Source organism: Protopterus annectens, chromosome 6.part0, assembly GCF_019279795.1.
Source record: "Protopterus annectens isolate FY-2018-M chromosome 6.part0, PAN1.0, whole genome shotgun sequence".
Lineage (NCBI taxonomy): Eukaryota > Metazoa > Chordata > Ceratodontiformes > Protopteridae > Protopterus > Protopterus annectens.
Window position 1 is genome coordinate 4,020,203 of NC_056737.1, and position 16,550 is coordinate 4,036,752.

A 16,550-nucleotide genomic window follows, 5' to 3' on the forward strand; every position below is an offset into this window, starting at 1 on the left:
CCATTTGAGTCTTGCTTGGCATGCAAAGGGGAAAGTCATTGGGCTTGCTTTCTGAATGGTTGCGAGTTATCCTCACCACCTCTTTGTGTAGGAGCTTGCCATTGTCTGCCTCTAAACGATCCTTGGGATTGTCCTCTGCCCCTCAGGCACCTGTATCTACCTCTTTGGGGTCTGTCCGTGGCTGGAAAGGACCAATTTTTGGAAGGCCAATTTCTACTGAAACGTGGGGGTTGTACCTGTAGAAAATCTTTCACAGTTTGCATTGATTTAGCCTTTTCCTCCATTTTCCTTAATACCTCCTCAGCATTAGCACCAAATAATACATCCTTTTGTAGAGGGGCATCTAGTAATTTTGCTTTGACATGATCTGGCAAGGTTTGTTCCTTGAGCCAGGCATGTCTACGTATGACTGTTCCTGTAACAGCAGCTCTACATGAGGCCTCTAGAGCATCAAAACCACATTGTAAGGTATGCTTACCCACTTGTTCTGCACTATGCAGCAAATCCTGCAACTCCTTCAAGTCTGGTTGTTCAGGCTGTGACATTTTACTTTTCAAATGTGATAACAAAAACTGTTGGTATTTTAGCATATGGAACTGACAGTTTAATGCCCTCATGGTTAAGGTAGCAGACGTATATACCTTTTTCCCCCACCTTTCTAAGGATCTGGAATCTCTCTTGGAAGGTAATGGATTTTTAGCAGTGGAGGCCTTAATTCCCTTGGGCCTGAAGAGATGGTTTCTGGATCAGCAGCATGGCTTTTGTATAGAAATTGGTGTGAGTCAGGAACCCTGTAGTACCTGTCAGGCTTAACTGGGGCTGGAGGTAGAGAATCCAGGTTAAGGCAGGCCTCCGAGTAGACATCATCTAGGATGTCCAAGACAGGAGGTATAGCCAGAGGCCTGTGCTGAGGTAGCAAGAGAAATTCCCTTAGTCTTTTCTTGGAATCTGAATAATCTTGGCCTTCCCAGTGGAAGTGTTCCCTTAAGGTATGCAAAGTTTCCCCAAATGAGTAATCCTCTGGGGGGGATACAGAAGGAATGGACTCCTCTGCATCCGAGTCTTCAAAAGGGCAGTAAGAATGTTCCTGATCATCAGAGTGCTCTGAAATAATGGAGCCCTGATCAGAGAAGGGGGATTCTTCCTCCACTCTAGGCCTTTTGTCCGGAGGGGGTTGAGAACCCCTGATAAGAGTAATTAGCCATTTTAAGTATCTGTTTTTTAGGCATGGGGCCTGGAGATGGGCCCTGTGTAGCTTGTCTCTTAGAATGCATGGCTGCTTTAGACTTAGTAAAAGCCTTGATGGAAAAAGAAGAGGAAGGTCTGAAGACACCTTGAGAGGAGGTAGACCTGTCCACATTTTGAGATTCAATGCCAAGAGTGGCTTCGGTATCTGTAGTCGGGGTGTGGGCCGAGGAGCCTGCGACCTCGGGCACAGGAGACACCGCCAATGAAGTGTCGTCGGTAGTCAGGGGCTGCGTAGGTGCCTCACTGAGAACCGGACCACGTGTAGTCGGCCTTGGCGTGGTGTCGGTAGAGGCCTCGGACCTCGTGTGTCGGTCCTTATCTTTGCGCTTTTTAGAAAAAACTGGAGTCGGAGTATCCGACGACATAATATAGTTAAATGTTTTGCCAAAATAATGCTGGGTGAACTCTGCCCGATGCTTAATGGTGCGTTTGTTGAATGTAGCACAAAAGCGACAGACTGAGACGTCGTGGTCTGGGCCTAAAGGAATACAGAGGGAATGGAAATCCTTATGTGGTATTTGCTTCCCACATGAAATACAATTATTAACTGTCTGACATCGGTCTGAGGCAAGAAAAGATTCCCCAACGGGGTACTTAGCTTTCAAGAAGACTTTGGTTTCAAAATTTTCGTAATTTCAGGAGCTGGCCGACCGGCACTTGCGAACTGCTTCTGCTTCGGGCACCGCGCGGCAATAAAGACTGAAGAAAATGGTGTCGGCTGGTTCCTTTATACCCCTGTTGCACTGACGTCAGGGAAGAAGCGACAACAACCGACGCCGGACCTAGACTTTGGAATTCGGACGACCGAGGACCCACCTGACGGCAGGAGAACCCATCTGTTATGACTGCAGCTGTATGCACGATGAACATCATTCTTCTGCCATGTCAGATACATTCCCTATCAAACACTGGCTGCCCTGTGGACAATCATTTGACACCCCACCACCACCGCAAAAAAAAAAAAAAGAACGGGATCTTCTTGCAACAAATTGGAAGACAAATGCAGGGCCAGTATAGCACATCTTATAAGGAATTTCTGAGCTCCAGAATTTACAACTAGAGATTCAGGAAAAGGAAACTGATGAACAGCAAAGAACTGTGACAGAACTAAATGAAAGCAAAAAGGATAATCAGTCCTAGCTCTTGAAAGTTAATTTATTTATACATTTTTGGAGCACCACAAGAGCTGCACAAACAACTTCCACAGTTTTCAGTTATAAAATAGATGGGAAATCTTAAAAATACAGTCTGCAACATCTAATCTAACAAGAGATTAACAAGGAATAAAGATGCACTTGTATGCAAGCAACTCTTTATGACAATATCCAAACTAAAATCTATCTAGTAAGTCAGATAAAAATAGCCCACCTCCACAACTATAATAGCTATAGTATCAGGGATTGCATACTTTATTCATACTCACAGTTTATGCACTTGCAGGAATTCTAACCAGCTTATAGCTTTAACTTTATGACGACCAACTTACAACATGCCTGTTGTGGTTTATTTCATTATGAAATCACTGCTCCTTTCTGATGCACAATTAAATAAAAAATGCAGTTGCCAAAGAAATTAATCAAAAACCCCTCCCATACAGAGTTCTGAAGTTCAGAAGCAGCTAATGGCAAAATAGTAACAGTCGTTTTTGATAGGAGTGGTTTACTCTGTCAGTGACAGGGAAAGAAAGAAAGAAAAAGAAAACTAAAAACAAACATTAAAGCAAATGTAGTGTATTGGTTTAATTAGCTAGTATTCTCTTTCAAGTCACTTCATTATTTGTTATTTTGTTGATAATCCGAGATCTTCTTGGTATGCATTCCAGATCGAATCTGCTTTCATATATAGTAGGGCACAGTCTCCAGCGATTATTTCTGTATATTCCAAGGTATGTGTACACATCTGGTTTATATGACAGCTGGCACTTTACTCCTGTAGCTCGTATGGCAGTATCCAAGTTTATTACCTCTTGTACATTAGTAAAATCTCTGTTGTACACGCAGATAACATGCTTACTATTCAAGTCTGGTATATGAGGGCTCACTTTAGCCTCTGCTATTCTACCATCTAGAACAGACTGGGCAATACCTCGCCATGCATGGTCCACCTTAAACCCTGTATCCAGATGCATCAACCACTTGCCAGTGAGAACTCGATGGTTAAGAGCAAGTTCTTTAATAGTTTCAAAACTGACTTCTCTGCCACTGCTCTGTAACCCTTCCCAATCGTCTTGGAGGGCATCTACATCCCCTGTATCTGGGATATGATTCCAACCATATACAGCAATCCATCCTACTGGTTCAGTGTTGCGATCAGGGTCACCATAACGGCAAACTCGGGAAGGTCGGTTAGTGTCCAACCAGTCCTCAAATTCTGCTCTAGGAGTTTTTCGGGCATCAAAAATCACCCAAGGATCCATATCAGCAGCCAGAGCTTCTGCAGCATAGTCTTCTGCAGGGAATCTTTCCTCTTTTTCCATCTCTCCTTCCTCATGGTTAATCATTGTATTTTCTTTTTCCGATCAATGCCAGAAGCTCGTCTAGGGGCAAACACTAAAATTGTAAAGTAAACATAATGAATAAGACATAAACATCTGCCACTTTAACCATTTGCAGAAAATTATTTGATCAAATTTGTTACATTTGTTTTTCCAACTGCACACATTTTTCAAGGTATTATTCACAGAAAATGTTCAAAACAAAAGTCAGAAAAAAACAACAACAAAAAAAAACTTCAGCAATGACATCCGTTAGTCTGTACTGGTAATGGACTGCAGCAACAAGGTAAGAGGCGGGAGAGAGAATTACAGGTAGACTATATCATATAAATCAACTGTCCCGGTTCTAGGGATACACAAGTTTCCATCATGTTTGTTAACCAAGATTTTGTTTCCTAATGCACTACCATACCTCATGCTGAGAAGACAGATAAGTTAGACACCGCAGAAAAACAAACTCTCCCAATCTTCTTGCAAGGAATCTGCATCCCCTGCATATGGGATAGGAATCCATCCTACTGGCCCGCTAATATGATAACGTTTTGGGAAAATGGATAAAATAGAAAATACATTTTCAACACTCAGATGAAACACAGACTTACAATATTAATTTAAATAGTAAATGAAACTGCAAAGGAAAGGGAACTTTCTTCCACAAATTTTTTAAATTTCATATGACATAAAATTGAGTTTCTGAGCATAACCAGGTTATTATGTGTTAAAGACATGAATGCAAACAAATTCGCCATGAAAGAAGAACCTGTGCATCCATGTCAAGAACGCATAATAAAAGGTTATCATCAATGACCAGATCTTAATCCTATGTAGTACATGGAGCTTTACTTACTCCATGTACTAAGAGTAACAGAAAAAAACACAGAAGTGTAAAGTGTTTTACTGACTTTGAAAGCTGGTAAAGTATGACAGCAGCAGAACTCTCACCATGTCTGCTTAAGAATTCTGGATGAATTCAACAATAATGGGGTGGACAAAGGAACAGTTTTTAAATATTTTTCTTATTTTCTTAAAAAGTTAATAGAGCAACAGGTTTTGCCATCAATATGCATTTTCTGAGCAATAAGTATGAAACTCTAATATCTAGCATTATTGCCAGATTTACCAAAAAAATCTTATTTTACATATATATATATATATGTATGCATATGTATACGTGTGTGTGTACATCACTAATAAGTGAAAAATACTATTGTCAGCTGGTAGAATGGCATCATGACATTGATACTCCAGTAAGTATGTGCACAGAAACAGCCTGGGTGCACGCAAAGTTTCACTTTAAAAAAAAAGAAAAGAAAACATTGTTTTTTTTGCAGGAGGAAGCCCCCACCCCCACCCCACCCATGCCCATGTGTACCATATACCCCCTGCTAATTATATATACTGGGATTGCACAAACATGGGTACCTGGATTTGTGCTTCTTGCACACCTGTCGAGCAGCTGCCTAGTAAACTATATGTAGTCGACTAGACAGCTGTTGACCTAACACTCACGTGACTGAATCACTAGCACCCATAAATGAGGGACAGGAAAAAAACTGAGAGGCAAACTCAGGGCCAGTTGAAAGGCATGGACAGAAACAAACCTGTTTTGCCTTGTCTCTGTTCTTTCCAGTCAGCATTGTCGATAGCTGATCATAACAAGTATCCCAAGTGCTTTTATAATTGAGTCTTGCACTAAGGAAACTGTTAACAAGCTTATGTCCCCCATCCTAATACTGGGGTGTAATCTCAGCTATTCATACATTACAACTTTAGTCTGCATAGTGCCCCACAAAAATATGTCCCTTAGAAATAAAAATACTTCCAGCAACAACAGCTAAAAAGATGGAAGAGAAAAGTACAAAAGCAGCAGGGACAGACTCTTCTGCAGTTTTCTATAAAATGTCACTTCCTCAGCTGCAGTATCAATACATGCTCTCTTAAAATGTATACATGTAAAGAATAAAAATCGTATCAAGTTTCAAAATATTTTCATTTTTCAATACTAACACAACTTATACTTACTAGTACTGGTATTACATATAGTACAACACAACCATGTGCAAATCAACACAATTGAAAGGCCTGACAAAAATTAAATCTCACTATGCCAGTGTGAGTGCCATCCACAGCACAAACATCCCAAAAAGTTAGGAAGTAAACTTAATTCTGTACATTTCCTATTAAAAAAGCTGCTAAGAGTTTTGTACTATCCATAGATGTAGTGACCACTAGACTCAAAAATTCACTATTTTGATGTAAACAAGTAGAGTTCAGAATTCAATAAGCCTCAGAGTCAACAGGTGAGATCGCTTCAAGTATAGTACTCTAACTGACATGCTATTGAAAGTACAGTTGTGTAAGTAAAACTTACAATAACAGTAGCCGTTTCAATGATCACTGCTGCAGTAGCTTTAGCTATATGGATTGCATCCTGCCAAGGACAGAACAGCTGCCCAGCTTCCAAAGCTTCAGGGCACCTTCCATGCACTCAAACTGTCAGGCAGCTCGAGCTGATCTGATTAAAACAAACATCTGGACACAAAGCCCTTCACAGCTTTCTTGCCAGCAGAGAGAGGGAGGCTGTGCCTGAAAGGACAATGCTAGGAACAATAAATAAATGTCAACACCCTGGCATAAAAAAACACCAAAAACAAGGGGGGTGAAGGGACAGAGGGAGTGGCTACTGCACCAGTGATCATTCGAACATGTACTGTAGTGGCAAGTTTTACGTTCACAACTGCACTATGTTCATCATATTGATCACTGCTGCAGTAGCCAAATGGGTAAGATTACCTTAGCTAGCTACATTTCAGAGGTGAAAAGAAGAGAGAACAGGAGCCCCTGGAGAAATGTTCTAGTAAAGCTTGATCTGGACCTAGAGAAAGCATCAAGCTTATACTGCTTTGTAAAAGTATATGCAGAGGACTAAGTAGCAGCATCTAGAATCCAACCCTTTCTAAAAAGCCAGAGATGAAGCAAAGGCTCTAGTACAGTGCAACTTGACCCTGACTTGAATAGTTTTGTTATGGTGAGTTGACTTGAATAGTTTTGTTATGGTGAGTATAACAAAAGGCTAAAGCCTTAGTCAACCATTTGGAAATACTCTGTTTTGATGCAGGTTGCCCCTTCTTACCTGCACAAGAAATGAACAACTGATCCAGAGATCTGAAAAATTTAGTTCCATCGAGTAGTACCAGAGTCATCTATGGACATCCAAGGTATGGAGCATCCTTTCTCCTTCATTTGTAGGTTAAAGAAAATGGGAAGACGGATACTCTGGTTTAAAGTAAACTCAGATACCACTTTAGGCATAAAAGAAGGATTAGTTCTCAAAGAAAACCTGTCCCTATGGAAAATGAGATAGGGATGACTCACCATAAGAGCTTTCATAGGTTGGTACTAGGCTATCGGCCCTAGGGCCTATGCAAGCCTAGCCATAACAATTCCCTGGATCCTAGTGATTTGGGATGTTTGTGCTGTGGATGGCACTCGCACTGGCATAGTGAGATTTCAACTCAGATACCCTTCTTGCACAGGTCACACCAATCAGTAAAACTGTTTTCCATGTTAGGAACCTCAAAGTCAGCCAGATTAGCTGGTTCAGATGGACAAAATATTAAGTTTCTCTAGCACAAAATGAAGATCCCAATGAGGGGCCACTGGTTTTCTTGACCGCCTCTTTTTTTTAAGCACTTTTCTTAAATCATTACTTCTGAAATAGACAAACTTACATTTATATAAAACAAACAAACCATATTTACTCATTCACAGTTAAACATTATATATCACACATATTCTTTTGTACCATGTAAATCAATCCAACATTACATAAATTGGTCAATTTGTGCCTTCACTTAAACCTAACTCCTCCAAAACATTTTCTGCATATATTATTTCCATAATTTTCATTTTTTTCTATAAAATTCTTTCCTACTTTTTTCTAAAGATCTAATTTCCAGTTATTTTATCACTGTTACAATATCCACATCTTCAAATACAGTTGGTTTAGACTCAGATTTCCATTTTCCAGTAATTGCTTGTTTGGCAGCCACCAGAATTAAACGTAAAACCTTATGTCTAGGCAATTCAGATCCTGAATCCCAGTACTTTTGACAGGGTACTCTGTATGGAATTTCTGAAGTCTACCAACTCATTACACTCCCAAAAGCATATATTCCCAGTAACCTCTTCCTTCCCCACCACACCTCCAACATTTGACACCTACCCGAGGAAAACTTCTTTGGAGTCTGCTTGGAGTATAAAATTACCTATGTAAACACTTCCAAGCAAAAATCCTAAATCTCCTAGACTTTGTTGCCTATTTTGGGAGCCATACATATTTCCTCCCATTGTTTCTTTGTGAATTGCTTATCTGATCTCTCTACAATATACCCTACTAATTATCCCTTTTTTTAACAGCAGCTTCTGTTCTAGATTCATCTAAAAACTCAGCCAGTGCAGGTCTTTCACTTAGGATTCCCAAATCCCTTTCTCTCTGCCTATACTCCGATATTCTTGGAAGTTGCTTATGCAAAACCCCTTTCAAAAACATTTTAACATGAGACTGCACTGAAAGAGGAGGATTCATGAGAATACATGCTAAAATAGCTGATAAATGAAGATTGATAGAGGAATAAGAAAGGAATTTGCCAATAACTCACACAAATATTGTAGAACCAGACAACTACTAGCCCTGAATGTGTACTGGTTAAGTTACTGACACAAACTAGAAAACCTTTTCCATTTAAGCAGTAATCCACGACTGTGTGCGGGTTTATCAGGACTTGCCCTCAGTTGGTGTGGTTTGATCATGAGGGCAGAGCTACTCTAAGAGGTCAAAGGGACCAATGATGGTTCAGATAGGTGAATGCCTTGATCTTGAAAAGCATTTCCTTGATATTTATGTACAGGTGCTTGTGTCTGTCCTTGGTGTCCCACACCCCCTGCACTCTTATCCCTCCTGAAACTGCTCTCCAACCAAAGTCCAAAGCATCTGTGGTGACTGATGGCTTTGGAATACAGAGTAAGAACAGGAGACCAGGATTTAAGGAAATCCTTTGTCTCCACCAAAAGATTCCTGTTTTGACAAATCCCAGCACAGGTATCTGAAAAGATAAGAAGTGTTGATGCTGGGACAAAAGAGATACTGTATCTTTCTCATGTGGAGTCTTGGCAGGGGTATCATGAAAATAATAGATGCTGTGAAACCCAAATCCTGAGATAGTTCTTCACAGTGACCAAAGTTTTGAATAGAAAACTTCAGAAATTGATCTAGATAAAGATCTATTTTTTTCCTGTGGAAGAAAAGCTCTTTTGCCTCTCTGAGGTGTCTAGTTGACATCACAGGATTGCAATCCTGTGTGAAGGAGTCAAGAAAGACTTTTGTATGTTCTCTTGGAATCCCAGCTTAAGATCTCTCACCCAAGACAGAAAGGGGGGGGGGGCACAGAGATTCCTGAAACTCAGTAAAGATAAGCAAATCATGTAAATATGGAAAAATGTGGATACCCTGTTGCCTGCAATAAACTATAACTAGAGCTAGACACTTTGTGAACACACTTAGTGCAGTGGTTAGTGCAAAGGGTAAGGTAGAAAACTGATAAGGTTGTGTGTACCTGGCTCACATTAAGAATAGTCTGAAGTCTGGGTGAATAGGGAAGTGATGATGATCTTTTAAGACTACTGTTGCCAGGAAACCTGAAAGAGGAAGAGGTAAACAGGTTGTGAAGTGACATATTTTTGAATTTAGGCACCATCACAAACAAGTTTAGGTAAGAAAGATCCAGAACTGGTCTTTAAGAATTTTCTTTCTTTCTTAAGCACTAGGAAAATCCTTGAATAAAAAAACTCTTTCCCACCTGGGATGGAGGAACTGGTTCTATCATTCCTTGGGACAGCATGTGACGAGGAGGAAGAGAATCTGATATGGAGGATGAAAAAAAAACCCCAGGAAGAAGGAATTTTCTCCCACTGCTAGCTGTAATCTTGATGAATGATTTTTAGAACCCACTTGTCTGAAACTATCTGTTGCCAAAGAGAAAAATGGAGATTCAGACTTTCTGGAAGAAAAAAAAAAAAGCCAGGGTGGGAAGGGTTTACAAGGTCTCTTGAACAGTCATTGGGACCTGGACTGTCCTTGGTTTTGGGAGGTTTGCAACCCTACAACTAAAATCCATAATAGTAATTTAATATAATATAATGTTTATAATATAACAGTATAGCATAATATACATTTGTTGTGAAGTTTAGTTGCAGGGTTGTACATTACGTCTTTAACTTTACTTATTCAATATAGAGCCAGGGAGGCGGTGTTGGCCAACTATGATGGTTCGCTATTATGCTTTTCAGTGTTTAAATATTTTGGTAAAGAGGCAGATAGATGTATATGTGTAGATCTATTTGTACTTGACAATTTGATTGTTCAAGTTGCTAATATAGACCCTCCAGAGCAGCTAACTTTGAATGTTAACTGTTTGGAGGTATAGCACACTAGTGTGATGCTTAAAATGGAGCAAAATTAAGTACTTCTGCTTCTTTAACCCATAAGACCTAACCAATAACTCTAAAAGAAAAAAAATGCTAACATCTTAATACTTTCTGTTGAGGTGTGGGGAATAAATGTACAGTGAAATGGTTTCCATACAGACATATAACACCATCAACATTGGTGGGTGTTTTTGCAGCGTAATGATGTTATCACTCTTTGCTTTCTAGTTAAAGGAAATGAATGACAGACCATGTAATAACATAAAAATGCAACTACAGTTTGATACAACTTGTAAGCAATACTTTTACTACATACCAATCCTGGTCCCCAGTACAAAAAATACAGATGTCAACAGAAAAGCTACATACCAATCCTGGTCCCCAATACAAAAAATACAGATGTCAACAGAAAAGCAGTTAACACATCCTGATCAACATTAAGGATAAAGTGCAGGGTCCCAGACATTAGAAATTCCACATCAGTAGTATGCAGCCAACCAAGTATGCCCATTCAGAGATGATGGTATGCTGAAGGTGATTTAGTGTTAGCAGGATCTACTGTGTATAACAGCGTACAGCCATTAGCCAAGCCTCCTCCTTAAAAAAAGTCACAAGGGTCTTACAGTGGTAATGATATGGGGAGAGTCCAACGTTCCTAGACGAGTCATTTTTTTTCCTGCAAAATTTCCTAGCTCCTGTACCTGATGACCATCTAGCCTCTGGGAGAAATTTTGTCTTTTTATTGGTGAACTACCCATATTACTTCACATCTGATTATACCACAGCTTCTTAATACAGTGTTATTATACTGAATGTATGCATAATGTACTAGAACTCAATGCTGTACAGCTTATCTTGCATGTGTATTGCATGTTTTGTGTTAAAGTAATTGTACTCTACTGTAATGCTCACTACAACCCAAGTTGGGCCTGCAATTGGTCATGCTTGATCAATGCTCTAACTCGGAAAAACAAATATAAATAAAATAAAAAGTAAAAAAATGTTGTGGTTACGCACTTATGACAAATTGTCATAATTGCAACCATGAGGGGATTTCTATGCACCTTTCCCAACAGCTCATGTATGAACCAGCAGATGCAAAGGTTTGTGATGTCTCAACCTAAAAAAAAAAAAGTATACAAATTCCCAAACACAAGCCTCATAATGGCTATCATGCAGATACAGCTCAGCACAGCTATCTGAATATCCCTGACTCATACACTGCTTGTTAAGCATTTCTTTCTATAGCAGGTGCCAATGATACAATTCCCACCTCCCCCAAGGAAGGATAACCCAACAGCAGCACTCACTGCCACCCTCCATTGTCTCCACCAGCACTCAGGACCATACCGGTCATAAGAAATGGCTTTAGCCCTCTACACCACAGGGTCAATGAAATTAAGCATTTTAACTGATTTTGGATGTATTCAAAAGTGGCACAAAACATGAAAGGGGGGGGCTGAAACTATGTGCTGGCAATATTTTAAGCAGGACATACTTTATAAAATGGCAATTACTTTTTCATTTCAGGTCCCACTACAGTCAAATGTAAAGACCACGGACAGATCATTTAGTCAGACATGGGCTCAACACTGAGCTAACTGCATTCATGACACGTGGGCTACACTGCCCTTCAATTAAGGCAATTAATTTAATTTAAACCCATAAATAAGCATGGCACTATTTTGATATTAAACTATTGTTTTGGCTGTTTTTTTTTTGATGGGTGGAATATTACAGAAACATTCTGGCCGAACTATGTACTTAACAGTTCAAACAGAAGGGCTGTTAATGCAAAAATGCATTCAGATTACCTTCCATCAACAGCACTGCAGAAAGCTCAAGTGGGTCAGAAAGACAGTAAGAAGTATGCACACAAGCAGCGAGAAAACCCTGATTAGGGAAATCATTTTTGTATCAATAAATTTTCTGAGTGGACTTCCAAGATGGCTGCACACTAATCAACAGCTTAATTTCAGCTCTTTCAGTGTGAAAAAAGAAACTAAGAAACAAGAACCAGTGATATTGTAAGCATGAGTAAAATTCACTTACTGCCTAGTAAGTACACTGTGTTTGGATGTTAGCAAAGAAGAAATTTAGAGAACTCAAAAGAAAATCAACCAGAAAAGGGGAAGAGAAAGTACTGTTTGTGAAGAACTGCTGCTTACTGAACAGTTGTAGGCTTAAAGCTTCAGCTCTTGTACAAGAGATGGTGTCCAATAATTTAGAGGGAAAAAATAAATCAAATATACTCACAGATGATTAAAATAAATGAAACATTGAAGAAGTATATCAACTCAAATAAAAGGCTGAAAAATAGAAGCTTTGACTATTCAAATGAACTGATAAAATTGCAAAAATCAGAGGGTGAAATGAAGAAAGGTCTGGCTGATTATGAGACTTCTCAAGAAGAGCTTTTAAAAAAATGGTAGAGTTAGATTAAGGCAGCGTGCAGATAAAAAGTACAGTTGTGAACACTTACCATAAATGTAGATGTTAGAGTGTATTCACTGTTGCAGTCATTACATTTGGGTTATCTGCTTGTAGTAGCCCTCAGTCGGCCTGATTAACAATGTCTTGGGTCCTGTGTCGGTTGCTGTCCCTTCTTCCATGATGTCAGGGGTATAAAACATGCAGCCGACACCATTACATTAGTTTTCCTTGCCCCAGATGTCAGGTGCCCCCTAATGGGAAGCAATTAAATCTATAAATACAAGGATATACCTCCAACAGAAAAGCAAATACATCAAAAATCTTTTAGAATATAGTAAGTGAGAGTAGAGGTATAGAAAAAGGAAGAAAAGGGGGCTGGAGGGAGGGTAACTAGGACTGCAACAATGAATACACTCGAACATCTACATTTATGGTAAGTGTACACAACTGTACTATGTTCTTTGTGTTTCACTGTTGCAGTCATTACATTTGGGTAGATTCCCAAAGCTAAGGTTGGGAGGAGGAATTTAAATAGAATTAGGACCAGCTATAAGGACCTGCAAGACTGCAGTGGCAAAACCAGCCCTTGATTAGAGAAAATTGGCAAATGATCATGCTTGGTGAAAGTATGTACAGAACTCTAGGTAGCAGCTTCTAGGATGTCGCTAGTAGGGACGCCCCTGAGAAGGGCTGTAGAGGTAGATGCAGCCCTGGTTGAATGGGGTCTGATGCCCTGTGGGATACGTTTTCCATGGTGCTTATAGCAGAAATGAATGCAGTGGCCTATCCACTTTGAAATGGTTTGTTTTGAAATAGCTTTCCCCTATGTCCCTGCAGCAAATGCCACCAGCAGTTGTTCAGATTTCCTTTGAGGTTTAGTCCTGTCTAAGTAGAATCTAAGCCGTCTGTGCACATCTAAAGAGTGCAGTATCCATTCCCCTTTGTTCTGTGGGTTAGGAAAGAAGGTAGGCAAATGAATGGACTGATTAAGAGCCACACTGGATACCACCTTGGACATGAAGGAGGGATTGGTTCTGAGGGACACCGTGTCCGCATGAATGATGATGAAAGGTTCCACTTCCACTGCCATAAGGGCCTGTAATTCAGATACCCTTCTTGCAGAAGTGATTGCCAAAAGGAAAGCGGTTTTCCTGGAAATACATTTTAAATCTGCAGTAGCAGCTGGCTCGAAAAGAGGAAGACTGAGTTTCTCCAAGACAAAAAGTTAAGATTCCAGAGGCTGGAGTTGGCGCGCTCCAGAGTGGCCTTAAATTTTTGGCCCCTCTGAGGAACTGCTTGAGCAGTGGGTGAGAGAAGAGGGGAGGCTCTGTGCTATAATGAGCTGAAATGGCTGAGGCATGAATTTTGATGGAGGAAAAAGACAAGCCCTTATGAAGCATCTCAGTCAAGTATTGTAGAATCTGAGGTAAATTGGGCACTGCTGCGTTCATTCCTTGAGAGTGGTTCCAAGGACAGAATCTTTTCCATTTTGCAGCATAATATTTTCTTGTACTAGGCCTCCTTGCCTCTAAAAAGATATCCATCACTGATTTACTGAAGGATGGTAATGTAGATTAGGTAATTAGCCAGGTTGCTAGGTTCAGGGTTTGCAGCTGAGGGTGCAGAATCTGGTTCTCCTGCTGAGACAACAGAGAAGGAGTCTGAGGCAAGTGCCATGGAGCCAAGTGTGACACACTGCGCAAGAGTGGGTACCAGTGTTGGCGAGGCCAGTCTAGTGCAATTAAAATTGTCCTTGGCTTGTCCTGTTTTATCTTTAGTAGTACCTTGGAGAGCAGAGGCAGAGGAGGAAAGGCATAAACTGATAGGTTTTTCCAGCTGAAGGATAGAGCATCCACTTTCCAAGCTAGCTTGTGGGGAATCCTTTTGCAAAATTTGTCCAGTTGATGGTTCTGGGGGGAGGCAAACGGGTCTAGAAGTGGGCTCCCCCATTTGCTTGTCAACATGTTGAAAATCCTTGGTTCCAGTTTCCACTCATGTGGGTTCATGAGGTTTCTGCTTAGTCCGTCTCCCACTGTATTTAGTTTTCCTGGCAGGAATTGAGCTTGTAGATTCACTTGGTAGCTCAACGCTGTGTTCCACAATGCCATGACTAGTCTGCAGAGGGGGTAAGAATGTGTACCCCCCCTGCCCTGCTTGTTTATGTACCACATGACCGTGGTGCTGTCCGTCTTTACCATTAGTTGTCCTGGAAGAATGTGGTCCTTGAAGGCTGTCACAGCATTCTGTACAGCTAAAATTTCCTTTTGATTTATGTGCAGGTGCATTTGACTTGGGTTCCATTTGCCCTGAATGCACTTCCCTGCCAGGTGAGCCCCCCATGCATAATTGGATGAGTCTGTGTTAAGATTTGTGCGGCAGGGGGTAATGTGAATGGTAGTCCCCTGTTTTGGTGGCAGGCCTCTGCCCACCAAAGGAACTCTAGGCGTAGGCGAGGTAGGATAGGAATCCTTGCTTCTAGATCCTGTGAATGTTGACACCATAGGCTTTCGAGATACCATTGTAGTTCTCATATGCAGCCTTGCATATGGAATTAGAAGAATGCAGGAGGCCATGAACCCCAAGATTTGCAGTATTTGCCTTGCAGATAGCTGGATTTGTGTGGCCACTTGTTTGAAGTAAATTGTCAAATGTATCCGTTTCTCTGGCATGAGGGAAAGCCATCTGGGAAGTTGTATTCAAGCTTGCTTCCAGGAATACAATTTGTTGACAGGGTACCAGGTGGGATTTATTTTTGCTTATGGTGAACCCCAGACAAGTCAGTACCCTTTGAACAAAGGCCAGATGATTAAAAAGAATGTCCTTGCTTTCTGCCTGAATTAGACAATCGTCCAGGTATGGGTACATTTGAATATTTATTTGCCTGCAAAATGCAATGACTGGAGCTAGGCACTTTGTGAATATCATGGGCACAGTAGATAAGCCAAAGGGCAGTGCACAGAACTGATAGTGCATGTAGCCTGCTTTGAAGCATAGGTATCTTCTGCAAGACTCCCTGATAGGGATGTGCAGGTATGCTTCTTTTAAGTCTAGTGTTGCCAACCATGCATCCTTGCCTAGCATAGGAAGTAGCTGAAGAGTCAGCATCTTGAATTTTGGAATCACCAGAAAGGTGTTTAGAAAAGAAAGGTCCAAGATAGGATGCCATGTATTGCCTTTTCTGGGTACCAGGAAAAGTCTCGAATAGACACCTTGTCCTTTTTCCTCTTCTGGTACCAACTGAATAGCCAGTGCACTTTTTCTTAGGGCTAAAAGTTCTGAAAGCATACAAGTTGTTTTTCACATCTGGAAGAACAGAAATAAGAAAAGAACACCAGCAATCAAGTAGGAACACAGGCTGCAGCATGTGTAACTTTAATTTTAGGTTAGGTAATACCTGTTGGTGTAGCTGTTGATTTAGGGCAATTGTTCTTATCTGAAGGGTTAAATTTCATTTTTGCTGAACTACGTTTGTTCTAAGTTAAACAGGGGATGTGGGTATTTTGAAAATGTATTTAGGCTTTTTTGTTCATTTGCAGGTTTTCTTTAAGATATAAAAATATTGAAATGTGACATAGGTTCAACTGGAGAGGAGAAGAAACAACTGTATAAAAGATCAGCCTGCCTAACATTATTGAATGCATAAAACATGAAAGTTGGAAATAGCTGGAAATACATATTCAAAAAACTGACGTACTACATGGGAACAACAACTTTTTAATCATAATGGCTATGGTATCCATATTATCTTGGAATGTAAACGGCCTTACAGGTACAGACAAAAAAAGGAAAGAGTACCGAATACATTAAGAAATGCGAAGTGCAAATAGCAATGCTGCAGGAGACATATTTGGAAAGAAATGAGCATGTGAATTTGGCAGGGAAAGGATTT

At 40.4% G+C, this 16,550-nt stretch overlaps 1 protein-coding gene across 1 annotated transcript in view; it reads right to left on the reverse strand.

The window, feature by feature from the left end:
- Positions 1–2,389: 2,389 nt before the first annotated feature.
- CCHR6.PART0H11orf68 (chromosome chr6.part0 C11orf68 homolog) overlaps positions 2,390–16,550 on the reverse strand; it is a 164,085-nt gene continuing 149,924 nt past the window's right edge. The window contains exon 3 of the mRNA XM_044073777.1: positions 2,390–3,797. Coding sequence (XP_043929712.1) covers positions 3,008–3,748 — 741 coding nt within the window. The 5' untranslated portion in view covers positions 3,749–3,797 and the 3' untranslated portion in view covers positions 2,390–3,007. The remainder of the gene's footprint in view (positions 3,798–16,550) is intronic.